Raw genomic sequence first — 17,618 nt, forward strand, 5'->3', positions numbered from 1 at the left:
AGAAACAGGACTCCAAGTGAAGACTTCTGTTTTCAGTCTGTTCGCTGTGAAAACAGGAAACTGTTTGCAAACACATTTGACAATAACAGGTCAGCGCAGCCAAAAAAGGGAGAAAAACAAGTGATTTCATGCAGGTTTAAGGCTTTTCCTTGCTCCCATTCAACAGACCTGTGCACGTCACAGCAGGAAAAGCTCAGCTGTGAATAATAACATGAAATAATGGCTGAATTCCATTTAGCTGCTTGGCTTCAGGGCCCTGCTGCTGGGTAATGTTTTAAAAACACCTTCCTTTGACACGCGAGCACATTTAAAGCAGCGTGGACGCTCGTGTGAGGCAGCTGAGCAGCTGATTTAGTGGCTGAACGCCGTCCTTCTGTTAGCACCGCCCCTCCGGCTCCCACCCCGCCCCTCCCCCCTCCAACCGTCCCCGTGTCCCACTAAAGCGATTTCAGCGCATGCAGGGACTCGTACCTCACGGCTACGGATGGCAACATGGCGACAGAGGTAAGCCTGGCACACTCTCTGTTTATTTCCCCTGCCAAGGTTTCGATTCCCAGCACAAACAGTTGACTGGCTGTCTGAGGAGAGGCGGCGCGGGGGCAGATAACATGGTCAGCGAGGGCATGGAGGCTGCGCACGGTCCAACTGTGCCACACTTCAGTCACCGCTGACGGCTGTGTCCTACATTATCATGCCAGGTCCGTCTGAAGGTTGGCTCGCTTTGTTTTTCTTTTTGTGCTTTTTTTTTTTTGAGGGGGGCGGTTGAAAAGGGAAACCATGAATGTTGGAAGTCAGCGGTGCTTCATGGGAGCAGAAACGGGGCAGAAACAGCGGGAAGCGGCGCGGTCCTCCACGATGTTTAGATGTGGTGAAAGCAGATCTGTTTTGATCTGTGGGACGCCCCGTTAATCCGGTGACAGGCCACTGTGTGGACACTGACCACACACACACACACACACACACACACACACACACACACACACACACACACACACACCCCGCGCGGAGGGACGGCGTTCAGCACCATGGACAGAAGCCATGCCGCCCTGACCTTCCTCACTGCTTCTCCAGCCTCCGTCCGAGCTTTTAGAAATGCTCAAAGACAGAATGCTGATGACCGGAAACTGATGTTTACCCAACACACATACTTTGATGCAATCAACGTTTCCAGCGTAAACACGAGGGATTACAAGAGCTCGGATGCCCTCACATCAATCTGCCTCATCTTGTTCCGCCTGATCGATCTGTTGTGAGCCCCAGTGAAATGTTGTCCTGTCCTCCTGCAAGCTTTACTCTCCTGTAGCAGAGAGCATCAAAGTGTGTGTGTGTGTGTGTGTGTGTGTGTGTGGGACAGATAGTATGTCCAAGGCTGGGCTCTGCTCCAACAGACAACAAGGCAGAAAAGAGCGCAGACACCGAGCCACAGAGTGATTGATCACACCTCGTCTGTCTCCTCTATCATCCTATATTTCCGATTCAGCCCCTGTTTGGACACATTAGGAGTGAACGGGTGCACGGAGAGATGGCGCTCCCTCTGGGGACTCATTATAAACGCGTAACTGTTGTTATATTTGTCTCTCTGTGTGTTTCACCCTCCTCAGTTCCACAATCTGCAGGAGTTGAGGCACAGTGCGTCTCTGGCGAACAAAGTCTTCATCCAGAGAGACTACAGCGAAGGAACCACCTGCAAGTTTCAGACCAAGTTCCCCTCTGAGCTGGAGAGCAGGGTGAGGAGACGCTAGCATGCATTTAAATGTACATTTGTGAGGAAAATAATTCAAGAGCAACACCTGATAGAAGCAGCTGTAAGGCTTTAATGTGTCTGTTAATGTGCAGTGTGAGACACGCAGAGATGTCTGCTAATCAAACAGTAATGGAGGCAGACACACAGCACGCTTTGAACTAATGACAAAAGACAATCAAATTGGCATGTTTCCAGTGTTCTCCCAGCTGTACCCCTGCACAGAGGATTGATGCGCTTACAGTGGTTAACAGTTAAAAAACATAATATTGGAGGGGACATGACTGCACGGACTAATGCTCATGTCAGTTTTATTTCTTATCTCAAGGACAGAACTGGTAATGGTAACGCCATGATCCAGAAACATCTTGCTTTGGTGATGACATTAAGACTGTGAGACATAGTTCAATATAAATAAAACATTCAGTGCACGTGTAGTGGTTTATGATGTTTTTTTTACATTATTTCAGGTTTTTCTACAAAGCATAATGCAAAATTCTGGCATTCTGGATATTATAAGATTTATTAAAACGACATTCATAGTTCAAAGCGCTGCTTCATTTGGCTGAATGCTGAAAGTCGAGGAGCTGTATGGGAGCCCAAAGACGGCTCGTACCGCTGAGCTGAGCCAAATGAGCTGACTCACTAGAAAGAGCCAGAATTCCCATCATTAGTCTGTCTGTCCTTTGATTTTGTCAACAACCGTTCGTCTGACTGACTTTACACTTGGCGGGTGTGTTGCTGAGGACCTAAGGCAGTGTGAATTAGGGTGTGAATTAGTTTGGATGAGCGGTTCTCTAGAAAGCTGAGAAACGTTGCCTTGCAGAGTCGGAGAGGCCCTGCAGTTCTGGCATGCACGAGTTTAAATGACAGTCAACGACTGTGTTATACCCAGAGCCATGAGCGGGAGGGCGCTGTGAGATCTAACTTGAGTTCAAATGTTAATGTTTGATAACTTCACACAGTGATCAACTTAATGTTGTTACATTAATGTTAGAAGCTACCGTCAATGAATAATGTTGGCGTGTCCTTTGTAACAAGCTGTAACTGGGGATAGCTGGTTAGCCTCTGCATGAATTCAGACATTTTATCAATAGTAATGATACAGCTGTAAGGATTTCATTTATTCACTGTTATGTCTGGATGAAAAACTTCTGAGAGTTAGAGTTAAATGGCAGATCTTAATACATAAAATGAGTTTGCTTTTCACGTGTGCTTTTGGCGTAACAAGGAGCAGAAATAACAATAATGATTATTAATCATTCAGTCGTGGCTCATGTTTTGGGAACACACTGTAAAAACTGGTGGTGTGTTGTAGTATTACTGTGTTGGTAGTAAAGTTTAAAAAAGAGAATCTGATTTTGAACAGGTACTGCTTGGAACAAATCCATAAAATGATCCTTACCAATCCCAACCCTGCTTCTTGTGACTCTGCATGTGTCCCCAGATTGAGCGGACACTGTTTGAGGACACAGTGAAGACGCTGAATAACTACTACGCCGAGGCAGAAAAGATAGGAGGCCAGTCCTACCTGGAGGGGTGTCTGGCCTGTGCTACTGCATATCTTATCTTCCTCTGCATGGAGACGCGTTACGAGAAGGTCAGACTGGTGATCTCAATGCATTTTAATGGTCTGGGGCAATAACCTGTCTTGGATTCCTTACCGGTTCTCCTTTTTTCTTCTGTGTGTGCATTAGGTGCTGAAAAAGATAGCGAAGTACATTCAGGAGCAGAATGAGAAGATCTACGCTCCCAGAGGGCTGCTCATCACAGATCCCATAGAAAGGGGAATGCGTGTCGTATCCTTACTCTGTGTTTTTGGTTGCATGCACACAAAAGATTTATCTTTTCTGTTTTAATTAACCCCTCTCCTCAGTAAATTCTTGGTCCCTGACTACTCTCCCATCAGATAGAGATCTCCATCTATGAAGACCGGGGCTCCAGTGGTTCCAGCTCAGGGAGCAGCTCCGTGTCCGGCAGCACTGCTCGATGACCGTGTACTTCCTAATTTCTGCCTCCCCGTGATTTCACAGCCCTGGAGGACAATTTAGGACAATGATGCTACTCCCGTTCCAACACTTAGCCCACACCCGCTCACACAAAGGGTTCACTAGCTTTTAACAAAGAGAGGTATGTTGCTCCTGACATGCTAACACATGCTGAAGTTGTTCAAGCTTTTTATTTCACGGTGAACGCTTAAAACACATTCTTTAGTAGTTTTGTTTTTGCAAAGCAGTCTGCATGCGCTGACACGGTCCCGATCCTGTAGGACGCAATGTCTCTGTGTAAATTTTGTTAGCAATACTTTGTGCGATCGTGCCGTTACCATCCTACCTTCCTTCCTATCCTCGCTGAAGTTACCACAGCTGCGTGTAATCTGGTGGACGAGAAAAGAGGGAGGAAGGAAGTGTAGAGGCTGGAGTGTAGACCACACGTCTCACCAAACCTCATACCTTAGCCACCACAACTGCACCAATACGGTCCATATCAGCCACAGCTGCACCCCGACAGCACCAGACCAACCAAGAAACTGGACTAAACTCATCACCATCAGCCCTTCACCCCAGACACTGGCTGTAAGATTCTGACAAATGTAAGTAGGATGTACAAGTGTTTGAGTGGGACGTCACACAGTTTCACCTCCCCAAGGCCCAGACACACTGTACAAAGACCCTCTTCCTCCTTCACCTCTGATATCATTTGTGCTGTCTGGTAGCAGATGAATGTCATTCAGCCCGTCCATGTATACGATGTAGCAGATCTTCCATTTTTCTCATGTGAAGCCTATATTTTATTTGTTAGGCACACAAACAGACACGTGCACAAATCGAAGTATTAACCTCGTGGTTTCAATGATTGAGACCAATTCTTCCTAAATTTTGATTATGCAAGGTCATACTGTACATTGAATGCAGTAGTAAGTAGACAAAGGATGGGTCAAAAAGTCTTCCTGAATCTTACCTGTAGTGGTTTAAATTCACCAACCCTTCCTTGATTTCCGAAGAAACTTCCAAAGAACGACTGCCAAAAAACTGGCTCACAAATGTGATTGTGTCTCGTATTTTGGTGACATTTTGTGCAAGAACAAACTTTCGTACTGCTTGTTGTTTGATACACATGGCAATGAGGTATATATGACCGGTGTCAAATAAATACTGTTTCATCACAGCCGCACAGAGCTCATCTTTCTTTATTGAACTGGAAATCTAGAAAATTGACCTTTACTCAGGCTGACATTTTGATTTGTTACAGCAGGAAAGGCACAGGTGATTAAATGATGATAATAATCAGTGTCATTTCCACTCAGAGCAAGCAGCTGTTAGGAATCCAAAAAGCGATGATTAATGCGGCGAACATGGCCGACGCAGCACCAAACAGCAGACGGACACAGTTAGTGACTAGAGGGTGAACAGAATGAAGGATTTAACAGCTAAAGAGCACAGATTTCCTTCAGGAGATGGTGGAGACCAAAAACAGAGCTAAAAGAGACTTTCATCCCTCATGTTGCCAGAAACATGACTCCAAATCAATGGTTTCTCCATAACTGCTTGATGTAAATAAATGACTCTGTTAGGTTAGAAAATATCAATGTTGTGGCCAAAAAAACAAACAAAAACAATCATGGCTGCTAGAACGTTATTCCAGCTGTTTGACGCAACAACGGTGCTTTGCTTTCTCACAATTGATTAAATGTCAGAGGTTTGTCATCTTTGGCTGGAATATGGAAATGTTTTCATATCACTGTGTGAAATTTACTGCAAATTACTGACTGAAAAACAGGCCCAAGGATATGTATTTTCTGCACAGAAGGCTTTTCTCAAGACATTTTGACATTTTGCAAATAATAAAATGATGGCTGAATTCCATTTAGCTGCTTCATTTTAAAGGTCCTGGTATTGTGCATGCTGGCTCACTGTCACACTTCATGACAGACACCAGTGCTGTATGATGAGCCAAAACGAAAAAGGCTTTAGTACATAACAATGATACTGATTTAAAAGTGACTCATGCACTAAAAACGTCAGAAAGGTCAAATTAAAAGAGCCTTGCTAAATTTGATGTGACAAACTTTGGTCAGGAAAATTCACTCACGTTTGATGCATGCTTGACTGGATATATGACACTGCAGCAGCTGGGTAAAGGGCATAGCACTGATCCCAGTTTTTCAGCCTTCACTGGCAACATGGGGGGAGTGCTGCATGCACCAAGCTCAAATGTCCAAACCGTAAGGTGTCCACACACTAAGATATGCATTCTGATTAAAGACACTCCCTGCATGTTACCCAAGGTCAAGTCTTATAGCAAATGCTTGCATGCAGTCACGGATGAAAGCTGTCTTACTGTATCATTGTTACTTTCAAGGCTATCGTCCCCTGAGATCTGCCAGTGCAGAGAGCACCATGACACACTGTAGTAAAACTGTCTTAAAGGAGCAGGCTTGAAACGTGGAGACAGAGGTGGAGTGGACGCCATCATAAAATGGAGCTGCATGAATGGAAAGACAGCACAGAGGAGAGCAAGACAGAAATGGAAGAGGAAAACAAGGAAAGGCCGCCGTCAGATTAAAACAGCACAGTGCATACAGTTAAAATTGATGGAGATGGCAGTCAAGTGGAGGGAAGACGAGAAAAGGTGGAAGAGAGGTGTGCAAACACAGGGAACGCTGGGGAATAAAAGAACTCAATATCTCTTCTTTGTGCGGGAAGCTGTGTCAGCCACACACTTCCTGTCTTGTTCTACTCATTCATTCTAAACTGGCTGCAGGTGTTTGTGACAGATATGATTTATTTCTACATATGAAATAATAATGTGAACATACTGATTGGTAGTAGTTTATTTAGTTTGCCATGGCACACAGTTAATAACCATAACCTAGCAGTAGTAGTGAAAATAATTCATGATCAGCTTCAGAGAAAAATGAGAAACACAAAAATATGTAAACTACTCATAGAGTAAAGAAAACAGCAAGGTTCCTGTCATACAGCACGGGCAAAAATCAAAGTATTTTAAAACCATTAACATTATTGTATTTTCCACAGCAGTTTTGCTGTATTTCATGTGATCATTTCATCATGATTATCCTCACAGACCTGTAGAAACATAAACAAGAAAGAAAATCAAAAAGAAATCAAATAATAGGTCATTTTAAATGGTTGTACTGGTTGTACTGGTTGTACTGTTCATTTCAAAATAAATGAAAAAATTGGCTTACCTGCACAGCGGCCATCCTGGACAGTAAAACCTTTACCACACTGAAAGGAAATGAAGGAAGAAGAAGGAAATTAATTGGCATACAAACCAAATATTTGAATTTGTTCAGATTTTACAGACAGACAAAGAGCCGAAAATGATGATCTGTCACTGATGACACTGTCAGACTGGCTGGAACATTACCGATGTTCATAATTCATGCCGTGGATCCGGTCTGCGTACCTGCGTGTCATTGGCAAGCGCAGCCCTTTCCCCTTGTTGGGGATAGGCGACTTCCACCACTGAATTCATTTCACCAGGCTGAAGGGTTCGAGTGAAGGAGCTGCCATCTGGCCAGGAGACCTCCAGCACCTTCACCTCGTCATTTCCTGGGTGTTGTGGGTAGGAAATAAATGAGCATGAGGGTTCCAACACTTTCTGAGGGCGTTACGACAACCTGTGGTATTGCACGTTGGAGGAATAGTTCAGAGGCTTTGGGAAACACTTGCTGTCTTGCTGAGACTTAGATAAGCGGTTTGTCCCCACTTTCATGTCTGTACATTATGTATGAAGCTAGGGCCAGGATGCAATTAGCTTAGCTTAGCGTAAAGAGGGGAAGTTGGGGAAACAGGTAGCCTGGCTCTGTCCAAAGTTAAAAAACATGCCTGCGGTGACTTTGCAAGCCAGCCTGGCACAGGGCGATGGACGATCTGCTGTTTGTCAAGAAATCAAGTAATATGTAATAATGGCAGAGAGAGTTTGAGTGTCTCATGTTCTTTCAGTGTCTGCAAATGATAAAGTATAAAGAACGTTACCTAAACCAAAGTGTGCGACAGGCTCCATCTCACACAGGTACCCCGAGCCTCCGTCAATGATGCGTGTGTGAGCTCCACTCTGACTGGTGAAGGCCGTCACTTTGGCCCCCCGCGCAAAAGAGCCAAACTGGGTGCGAGGGATGACCCGCAGCCAGTTGTTGGACGAGCCCTGATGAGGTTGGACAGTTCAGGTTGTGGATCTTTAGGGCTCAGTTTCAGTTATTCAAAGTTGAATACTTTTACATACATTAAGCTGATAGAGTATTTTAACATTGTTACACAAACACGTGCACACACACACACACCTGTGTGACCTTGAAGACAGAGATTGGCTGCTGGGCACTCTCTCCATGTGCCAGCAGCAGGTCCAGCTGTCCGTCCCCATCAAAGTCGGTGACAGTGCCACCTGTCCAGAGCAGACAGAGAGCTTTCACTGCACCGAACGACACAACAACTTCCCTGCGGTGTGTGTCTGACAGCTGTGTCTCTCTAAACCTCATCCACATTGTAACAGAAAATACGTTGTCTAATGTCGTCTGTGCTGAGTTTATAGAGATGGCGGACCTGTTCCTCGCCCCTGTGGCTCGGCAGCATCGCCCACATTCAGCTCCTGGATCAAAGGGTCTGCATCGGCTCTCCTCGACACCCTGCAAACACACACAAAAGATTCTAAAAATAGTGAATACTGTATAAAATAATCCAGGATGTGTTTTACTGCCAGCTGTTTGAGATTTTTTAATGGATGCTTCTCACTGGACCTTGGGTTCACATAATAACTGAAGCGTTACCTGAAAAGCCTGTTCGGGGCGTTGCCTCTGTAAGCAATGTTGTTGAAAAACACGTCCAGCTCCTTGTCGTTGTCAAAGTCGGCAGCAATGACTGTGCGAATGGGCGAGGGAGCAGCAAATCCTCCAGCAGCTATGTTCTGCACAAGGGAACATGGTCAGGGCTCGCTTCATCAAACTCTTAGCATCTTACAGACTTTTAGATGTCGCCCACTCGTTCGTTTTCTGTCACCGTCCTTACCCGGAATTTGGAGTCGCTGCCCTGCAGGAAAAGTCTATGTGGGCCGTTCCAGTTGCCATAGACGATGTCCGTCCTGCCATCACCATTGAAGTCAGCCAGTGCTACTCCTCGGCCATGCTGGTATTGGTCCTCCACACCTTCAGAAGTCGACACAATGTTCAAAGCTTTAGTGCTGGAAAAATAATACAGTGTATTTGGATATGATTTCTTTAAATGAAAATTCTGTTATTGAAAATAACGACGCTAACATGCTGATGTTTAGCAGGCACAATGTTAACTATGGACACCAATTTAATTTGGTGTATAAGCCTACTAACATTTGCTAATTAGCACTAAACAAAGTACGGCTGAGGGTGACGGTAATGCCATCAGCTTTACAATTATCTTGTTTATTCAGTCATAAACAAAAGTCTCTTCATGGGAATCAGTCCAATAGTTATTGAGACAGTGTTGAGACGGGGCCGATCGACTGACGAACACTGCGATCCCTCGAGCCGTGTGTGCTGTGAAACCAATTAAAAGCATTTCTGCTCCTGACTATACCTGCACTCAACTTCGTACTCACCAGACTGTCTGGCCACATTAACAAAAGTCCCATCTCCATTATTCTTAAACAAGAAGTTGGGTCCGTTCTCGTTGTCACAGAACACATCTGACCTCGACTGGCTCAGGATCGGGCCAACCACCACACCGCGCCCACCTGCACAAACGAACCATGAATGCTTCAGTTGATTCAGCACACTTCAAAACATCACAGGCTTCACTTCTCCAACCAGACTCCTGACCTGTGAACTTGTTGACCCCGGCCTCTGCAGCCACGTCCGATAGAGCGACAATGCCCCTGGTCACGTCACTGGCCGCCTCATCCATTTCTAACAGAGCGTGGGGGCCGACGTTGCCACTGGCATAGTTGGCTACATAGACTGAGTAACGGCCTGTTCCCTGCAGAGCAACAACAGGCAACAATTTGAGAGGAAGGAATTGTGAATCAATGAGAATTCAGGTGGAAAAAGAGAGGATGAATAGGTCTACTGACCTTTCTATCAACACATGCCACCGAGCGTCCTGCCATGCCATTAGCGACGCCACGACGCACATTGAGCTCGTCGCTCAGAAGATCTTCAAACCGGCCGTTCCGAAACTTGAAAAGCTTGTCTGAATAAGTTGCCCGTCCTGCATTAAAAAAGTCAGGTATCATGAGGAAGAATCATTCAACTATCTGAAACGTTCTGAGGACAAATCATAAGAATTTACCATTTACCAGAAAAAGCATTGTTTGTGTTGAGGAAGTAGATCTCCTCACGTCCATCTCCATCCACATCGCAGGCTGTAACTCCAATAGCATTTCCTGCTTGGTCCCTCAGGGCGTAGTATGGAGAGTTACTGTCGTCAATAGCAATGTTTACCAGTCTGTTTTGAGTGCGATCGTACTTCAGCACCAGGTTGGGCCCATTGTACCTGAGGGAGAACATCACACAGGTCTGTGTCAGCTAACAGATGAACAGATGCATACTATCACACCATTAGCAGTTCACACTCACCCTGCCACAACCACCTCCAGGTCGCCATCACCATCCACATCGGTCACAGCCATCCCATAGTTGAGTTGTGTGGGGTTGTGCAGACTGTCAGGAGGAAGCACTGTTTGTGTTATAACCTGAAGCATGGGCTCCGAGCTCTGGGCGAGGGTGTGATGATGTAAGAGTCCAACCAGGACAAGCAAAAAACCTGAACCCCACATCGCTGCAACCTGGTGGAACACCGGGAAAGACTTGGTCATGCACTTCAATTCCAACATAATGCATCCCGGGCAAAAAATAAAGCTCAAATATACAGTTTGTTCATGACATGATAGTTCCACCATGAGGAACATGTATTTATAGGGGATCTCCAACACACACGTTACACATTGTGACTGTTTGCTATGTGTCTCTGGTGAGTCTGCCATCATTTCTTGATGCTTACATAAACCCCAGAAAAACAACATATTTGTAACTACAGTCCATGATTTGCACAAAACTATACTATTAATGCGATATCGTTTATGACATTTTCTGCATAAGTGATGATTTCTTGTTAAATGTTGCCAAAAATGATACACGACGTAGTCTCTCGTTTTCTCCAAGAAGTAATTCATGCAAATTCCTCCACTTTGCTTGTTGAAAAACCGTCTTACCTGACAACTATCAGTGAAGGCAAATGTTGACGATCCGGCTTTGCTGCTGCGTTATCCTTTTTAAAGTTTACGAAACAGCTTGTGTAACATATAGAAGATTGGCCAATCAGCGAAAAGCTGTGTGAATAATGTTGACTGTTGACCAATAGCTGACAAGTACCTCTGTGCGCATTAGATGCGGAAGTCTGCTCTGTTTATCGGCGCTGCATCACAAATACACCATAGAAAGACCACTCTCGAGCGACAGCTCATTAAAAACTCATGTCGCAGTAGAAATAATGGCATATAAAGACAATAAATATTCTGATAAAACAAATTCAACACAAACAAACCTGCTCGCCGTACAGAAAGGTCCAGCGCCATACAAGAACACAGTCTCCCAGAATACCTTGCGTTGACCTGCGCTTGCGTCAGTTGTGCGACGAAAATCTGTCCCTAAACAGACCAAACACTGGTGAGATGAAACAGTAACAGTTGTCCGATATAATTAGGTTAAAATGATTTAAATGAAGTGAAATGAACAGAGTTAACGTGCGCTTTGGTATATATTGATATGAACTTAATGTTCTTGTGTTCAATAAACGATCATTACAACCTCAACGAGAGGAAACTAGCTAAAGTGGTAAGCTAGCTAACGAACGTTAGTTAACAGTAACGTAACTTAACCTAACTTTAAACGCTCCTTTTTTCATTTTAAGACTGTTTTGTCGGAGCGATGAACTAGTTGAACTCGTCAGAATGAAATATAATTCATTTTGTCATTAACCTCATTCAAGACCCTCTTGGAAATCTGTTGATGTGGTTAAGAAAGGTTTCACATGTGATATTACCTGTTGTCTGCATTATCTCTAATCCTGCTTCTTTTCCTCTGTGATCTAGGTTTTTTTTTTTTTAACGTAATTTAATAATGGAGCCGGAACAGCCAAAAGAAGACTGTGCTCCAGCCCAGCCAACACCCACACCTCCATCTCAGTCAAAAAGGCCAAGTCAGGCTCTGTACGTCCCCAAGCAACGACTTCATGGCTCCAAAGACAAAACTCAGACCGAGGGAGCAGTAAAACCAAGACCCAGGCCTCGCTACACAGACAAGGCAAGGAAAAATGCCAAGAACAAGAAGGACAAGGCTGGAGCAGCGGGTAAGGGAGTGAATGTCGGAGGAGAAGATGGAGGTGAGATACGGGATGGTGACACCAAGACTGAGGTGAAGGACGAGCGGTTACAGGACACAGAGGGGCAGGTCAACGGGCACTCTGACGCAACCAGTGTGGACGCAGATGCTGCCTCACGACTGGAAGCAGCATCCCTTCAGGAAGAGCAGGGGGAGGAGGAGAGCTGGGACACCTTGTTCAATGATGATGGAGATTGTCTGGATCCACACCTGCTTGAAGAGGTGAGGGCGTGGTGTAGGTCTGGGTGATGTTAGAAATAAAAGTCCAGAGTAAACCAGAAAAACATTCCCAACATTCACATTCACACTCATTTGCCAGTTTGTTTGTACATCTAGATAAAATATAAACAGCTGATTTGTAATTCTGCCTTAATTCCCCTTTTCTCTTTCTTCTCTTGGCTTTTACTTTACTGTCTCATCTGCTCTTCCTCTTCTCACTTCTTCACCCTTCCAGCTCGCTATAAAAGAAGGTAGAAAGAAGGAGTCAATCCAGCAGCCCAGGTTTGATTACTACAACATGGACGGAGATGACGATGACGACATCGACCTCAGAGATGACGAGCTTTCTCACATTGTAGAGATCTATGACTTCCCTGTGGAGTTTAAGACAGAGGACCTCCTCAAGTTATTTCAGTGCTACCAGTATGTATAATTCAGTAGATATAACTGTACTACTGTTAACCTTTAAAAAAAACTACAGTATTTTCTCCATTCACCAATGTAGGTTTCTTGTACTTGCTACATATTAAGATAAAATTGGTATCCTGTCTAAAATGCTATGGCATCCAGGTGAGTGTAGGATCCCTGTTATACGTACGACATCTGAGATCCTCAAGACTCTGAAGTATCAGTTTCTCACTTGTCACTGTGTTTTCAGACAGAGAGGCTTTGACATCAAGTGGATTGATGAATCACACGCCCTGGGCCTCTTCTCAAGCCCCATAGCAGGTCAGTGAAGCGCTGCTTCTAATTAAAGGCAGAAACGGGGGAAAACTGTTGAATAAAGAGGATTAGTGAACGTGAGCAGACCCTGACCAACCAACTCTGACTGAAAAACTCAGCATGATTTACATTAAGTAGGTTTAAGCTGTGGTGCTGAGCTATTTAATATTATTGTAAGTTGAATGAGGAGATGTGTTTGAATCTCTGTGACATCAACTAACAAATGTCCTTTTTTAAATTCAAATATTAAACATTACTTCCGCATTTGCATTTTGTTTGTTTTCCGCTTTTCAGCCCGCGAAGCTTTAAGATCCAAACATCCGCTGATGAAATTGCGACCGCTCTCCAAATCCTCCTCTGCCACGAAGGCCAAAGCCCGAAGCTGTTCAGGTACAAACACAGCCGTTTGTCTTCTCCGTCTCACACATTTAAAGGCCAAACGCTGCCTGTGCTCCTCTTTATTCTCCTTTCCTCTCATCACCCAGACTACCTCTTGCCTGCTAAAGAGAGACCTCAGACGAGTGCGGCGCTGGCTCGCAAGCTTGTGATCGGTGCCCTCGGTGTCAAGAGCAACCTTACAAAGGAGCAGCGCGAGGCCGAGAGGAGGAAACTGCAGGAGGCGAGAGGTGCATTATTCAGAGATGTTACGTTCAGCTTATGATTGAGGTTTTTCAGAGCAGAACTATTTTGAAGTCAGTCCTCTCCACTATTAGCCTTGATGTTTTAGAAGCAGACTTTGGACTGAAACACTACAGATCCTCGTCTTGGGCGGGCTAATGCAAAGACTAATGGAGTGTCAAGCAGGGTGTCATTAAGAAAGGACGTGGCGTCCCAGTGTCTCTTCCCACAATAGACAAATATTAGAAATGCAGAACGGCTCTCATCTGCCTGTTTGAGTTTTTGCATGGTAAGGTTTCCACCACAAGTGGGAGCTGTTTCCATACTTTACAGAAGACAAATGCAAGTTGATGCCAAGAGCAGTTGCTCTCCATCCACTGCTGTGCAGATCATAACAGGTCTATAATCAGTACAGCAGTCATTTCCCTTCACAGATGGAACATAAGTATATAGGCACAGAAAACCACACATGGCTGTCCGCTGAACAACCAGTCAGAAAGTCAGGGCTTTTAGTATAGAAACCTAAAAAAAAGCACCTTTGTTCTTTGCATGTGCACCCTGCTGTGTTCTTTATTTAAGATCACAACACACACAGTCGCTGTCAGTGCAGAAACGCATCACGTGTTGAACATTGTGTCCTTGGAATGGATGCCACATATGGTTGCATCCACAGATGCACTCACCGCCGGCTCTTTGGTCTGCCTCAGCTCTTCACTCCCCTGCATGTGGCAAAGACAGGGATTCAAATTTAGAGCAACAAATCACATAAGTGTTGTTTAGTTTCGGGCCTTCGCTGATTGATATGTTGAACTGTGTCTCTGTGATTTACCTTTCAGAACAAAAGCGCCTGGCAGCCAAACAGAAGGAAGATGCTTGGGAGGGAAAGTGACTGGACAGAAAACTCCCCTCTCCCATCTGTTTTTTTGTTTGTTTGTTTTTAGATTCCTTGATTCAGCAGAGGCTAAAATCTCCCCTGTTTCTTTTCCTGCTCTGCTGCTTTTTTTTTTTCTTCTTCTGGCCACTCCTTCCTACCACCACGCTGACCAGAAATGGATTCCTTCCAGGTCTTCACCAACTGTTACTAAACATCTTATCGTGCACTGTCCGTTAGCCTGCAGCGTTACATCAGATGAGAGAGTCCTACTGCTGTTCCCTCACTTTGATGTGCGCTCTGTCCATGCAGGGACTGTGGCCTGTGTGTCATGGCCGGAGTTCCACTCAGCTGCAACCATGTTTTTAACATTGTGACTGTGGTGGAGCACTGAGTCTAATCGTTGGTAATGATGGTGCAAGTAAATCCACCTGTTAATGTGAAGACAGCAAAGATTTCTGCTAAAGGTTCTGCAATATTGGATTCAGTCACAATGATGCAGTAAATCCTGATTAGACTTAAAAACTGTGTCATTTTCAGAACGTGAAGTCTTGCTTATTTGAGGCTCTTTGATAAAATTAGTTCTTAAATATTTTCTGAGAAATGAAAAGCCCAAAGCCAAAGAAGCTGCTGCAAGCAGAGCTGATGATGATGATGATGGTAATAAGGTTGTTTTTCATTCTGAAGCACCATATCGGCTTTTTTTGTCTTCATCTTATTCTCCAGTCGAAATGAAAGAAAGCTGTTTGTTTTGTTTGTGACTTTCCTACGATGTCCTCTTCTAAAACAACCACAGTAATGTGTTCGTCCAACAATGGAGGCAAAAGTTAATCCTTTCACAAATTGACCTGTTCAAGACAGTTTTAATAAATTTGAAATGAAACCATTATTGTATTGCACTTGCATACATTTTAACTTGTCAAACTAGATCATTTTTGTGGATAAAGCTGTTGAATAAATGAGTTTTAAAAAATTAAGGCACCATTTCAACTCCAACTGCAGTGTAGGTGATCTGTTTCCATTTAAGTTGAAGTATGGTGTTATCCATTGGGAGGGCTCTGCAGCATCAGGGTTTCATCACGACTCTCAAACCGCTTTAGATTAAAAACGTGGTCAATCTCAACATGCTGCTTTTCTTTAGTCCTGTAAAGTTCTTGACTTGAAAAAAAGCTTTCAGTAGAGAGACAATGTTTATTGAATCGAATGTTTAATTTCCACCTCAGTGTCAGTCATCTTTCATGATTCAGCTTCCTGAAATAGACTCATCCAGGTTCAGGAGACTCCTGTGACAGCTGGAGGCAGCTGCCTCCTCTGAGGCTTCACCCAGCCAACCACAACCCATGTGGCACTGCGTCTCTTTAACCCCCTCAGCCATTCATTAAGTCTCATTCTCCCAGCTTGGACAAAGAGCTGCAAATTTGTCTTTTCTTTTGCTACAAATTACTGCATTTTATATCACAAACTAAAAATTGCTCTTTGATGTTTGGCTTCACGAGCTTTGTGCTGTTCCTGGATATGTTAACGCAGTCACACGACAGATTGCAGGGTACATAAATGTTCGTAAAGGTGATCATTCATGTTAAAACAAGTTGCCTGCATACATCATTTAACAATGTGTTTGTTTGAAATTCAGCTGTACCGCTGCTATATACCCAAATCCCAAAAGTGTAGTCCAGTACTGCTGTACAGAACAGTTTGTGTAGCTGTTCAGATCGTTGGCAGAGGTCGACTGAGGCACAGTGCCACGTGGCTCATAGTGGGCTAATTAAAGTGCTGCAGTCTCAGAGCAGGCACCAAGGCATGCTCACTCTCTGTGTTTCTTTTTAAATCAGTGGTTCACAAATGCAGTCTTTATGGGTGTTGATCTCTTTCCAGAGGCTCCTTGTTTCTGAAGATGTGTTTCAACAGAACCTTTAGCAGTGCTGATTTGATGTTTGTTGTCAGTATAAATACTTGAGCTTTGAAGAACATTCTTACTGTTGTTGGAAATGCATTTCATCGTGTGTTTTGGGTGTTTTTATGGACACAACGGCAGAATATGAAGCAAGGAATATCAGTGAGAGAAACACTGTTTGGTTTCATGGGGGAGGTATTAAAAACAGTTACTGTAGAATCAGATGTTCTAGTTTTTATTCATGCTGTTACACCACTATGTAATTATGGTAACTGACCAGGAAGTGAAATGTAAAGGAAACTATGCCAAGATGTTATATGATGAAATGATTTTTCATTTTGTTGTGATTTTTTACTGCTGTTTTACTTCCATGACGTTGAACTAAGTGATTGTGTGATTTGACTCCTCACTCATACTAACTGTCATACTCATTCATGGACGTTTATGCGTACCCCTGTGAAGAGCAAAGGAAAAGAGTTTGAGAACGTCAACAACAGAGTGATACTGTGTCTGTGCATTTTGTTCCGTCTCAGGTTCAGCTTTTTGTGTCATGGTGCTGCTTTCACCGAAATCCCTTTTAAAGACAAAAAGATAAACACAAAATGTCCCGTGTGTTGATTTGTGATCTCTTATTGTAGTGTTTTTTTAAACTGTTCAAACCAGTGCTCAGCTGGTCCCAGTGCACACGTGACTTTCTCTTTCCTAACCCACTTAGATGACTTCCACTGTGGAATACAGCCAAATGTGGACAAGTTTTCATAGTGAGTGTGCCAGAACAGAAGTGGACCTCCCTGTGTTCTGTTGTTCTTGCAGCTGAACTACATATACAGCCTGTAGCCGCTCTTCACCATCATCGTGTGAGATCTGAGCCCTGCCTATAATCTCATGCTTTGCTGCGGCTTCATGAGGGGGTGATGTGCCACAGAGCAGCCTGCTGGGTGCCTCACACACAATCATTAGATTAACTACACAAACACAAACCACTGCTGTGCAAGTAGTGGTTTTAAGTGCCAACTCTGCCTGAGATGTGCTGCTCAGAAACACTGTTATGCCACAGAGCAAGTGAAATGGGAGACATGGTCTAAATGAAGGAATAATCAAAGTCCCACCAAAATAAAAGACTGGCAGTGTCGGGCAGAGCACCACAATGTGTTTTTTAAGATGATAATTCCCACTT

At 44.1% G+C, this 17,618-nt stretch overlaps 3 protein-coding genes across 4 annotated transcripts; 2 read left to right on the forward strand and 1 right to left on the reverse strand.

Annotated features, from left to right (window-relative positions):
• The first annotated feature begins 411 nt into the window (after positions 1–411).
• On the forward strand, positions 412–4,915 carry golga7ba (golgin A7 family, member Ba). Its single transcript, XM_076728347.1, has 5 exons — positions 412–504; positions 1,602–1,727; positions 3,189–3,341; positions 3,439–3,540; positions 3,651–4,915. Exons 1-5 carry the CDS (start codon positions 493–495, stop codon positions 3,732–3,734), a joined length of 477 nt encoding a protein of 158 aa, XP_076584462.1. The 5' UTR covers positions 412–492; the 3' UTR covers positions 3,735–4,915.
• Positions 4,916–6,560: 1,645 nt separating this feature from the next.
• crtac1a (cartilage acidic protein 1a) lies at positions 6,561–11,049 on the reverse strand. 2 transcript variants are annotated; one of them, XM_076728345.1, is made up of 14 exons: positions 10,949–11,049; positions 10,314–10,522; positions 10,034–10,230; positions 9,809–9,945; positions 9,558–9,714; positions 9,338–9,472; positions 8,773–8,909; positions 8,535–8,671; positions 8,311–8,393; positions 8,052–8,152; positions 7,747–7,915; positions 7,175–7,320; positions 6,954–6,993; positions 6,561–6,831 (listed from the first exon to the last, which is right to left on the reverse strand). In XM_076728345.1, the coding sequence occupies exons 2-14, from the start codon at positions 10,511–10,513 to the stop codon at positions 6,824–6,826; spliced, it is 1,647 nt and encodes a 548-aa protein (XP_076584460.1). In that variant the 5' UTR covers positions 10,514–10,522; positions 10,949–11,049; the 3' UTR covers positions 6,561–6,823. The 2 variants fall into 2 exon arrangements, with proteins under 2 accessions (XP_076584460.1, XP_076584461.1); XM_076728346.1 differs by having other exon boundaries at positions 7,175–7,312; positions 7,739–7,915.
• Positions 11,050–11,357: 308 nt separating this feature from the next.
• On the forward strand, positions 11,358–15,433 carry r3hcc1l (R3H domain and coiled-coil containing 1-like). Its single transcript, XM_076729508.1, has 7 exons — positions 11,358–11,402; positions 11,828–12,338; positions 12,571–12,758; positions 12,994–13,064; positions 13,353–13,448; positions 13,544–13,684; positions 14,513–15,433. Exons 2-7 carry the CDS (start codon positions 11,856–11,858, stop codon positions 14,563–14,565), a joined length of 1,032 nt encoding a protein of 343 aa, XP_076585623.1. The 5' UTR covers positions 11,358–11,402; positions 11,828–11,855; the 3' UTR covers positions 14,566–15,433.
• Positions 15,434–17,618: the final 2,185 nt, after the last annotated feature.

The sequence above is a fragment of the Chaetodon auriga genome, chromosome 4, assembly GCF_051107435.1.
Source record: "Chaetodon auriga isolate fChaAug3 chromosome 4, fChaAug3.hap1, whole genome shotgun sequence".
Taxonomy (NCBI): domain Eukaryota; kingdom Metazoa; phylum Chordata; class Actinopteri; order Chaetodontiformes; family Chaetodontidae; genus Chaetodon; species Chaetodon auriga.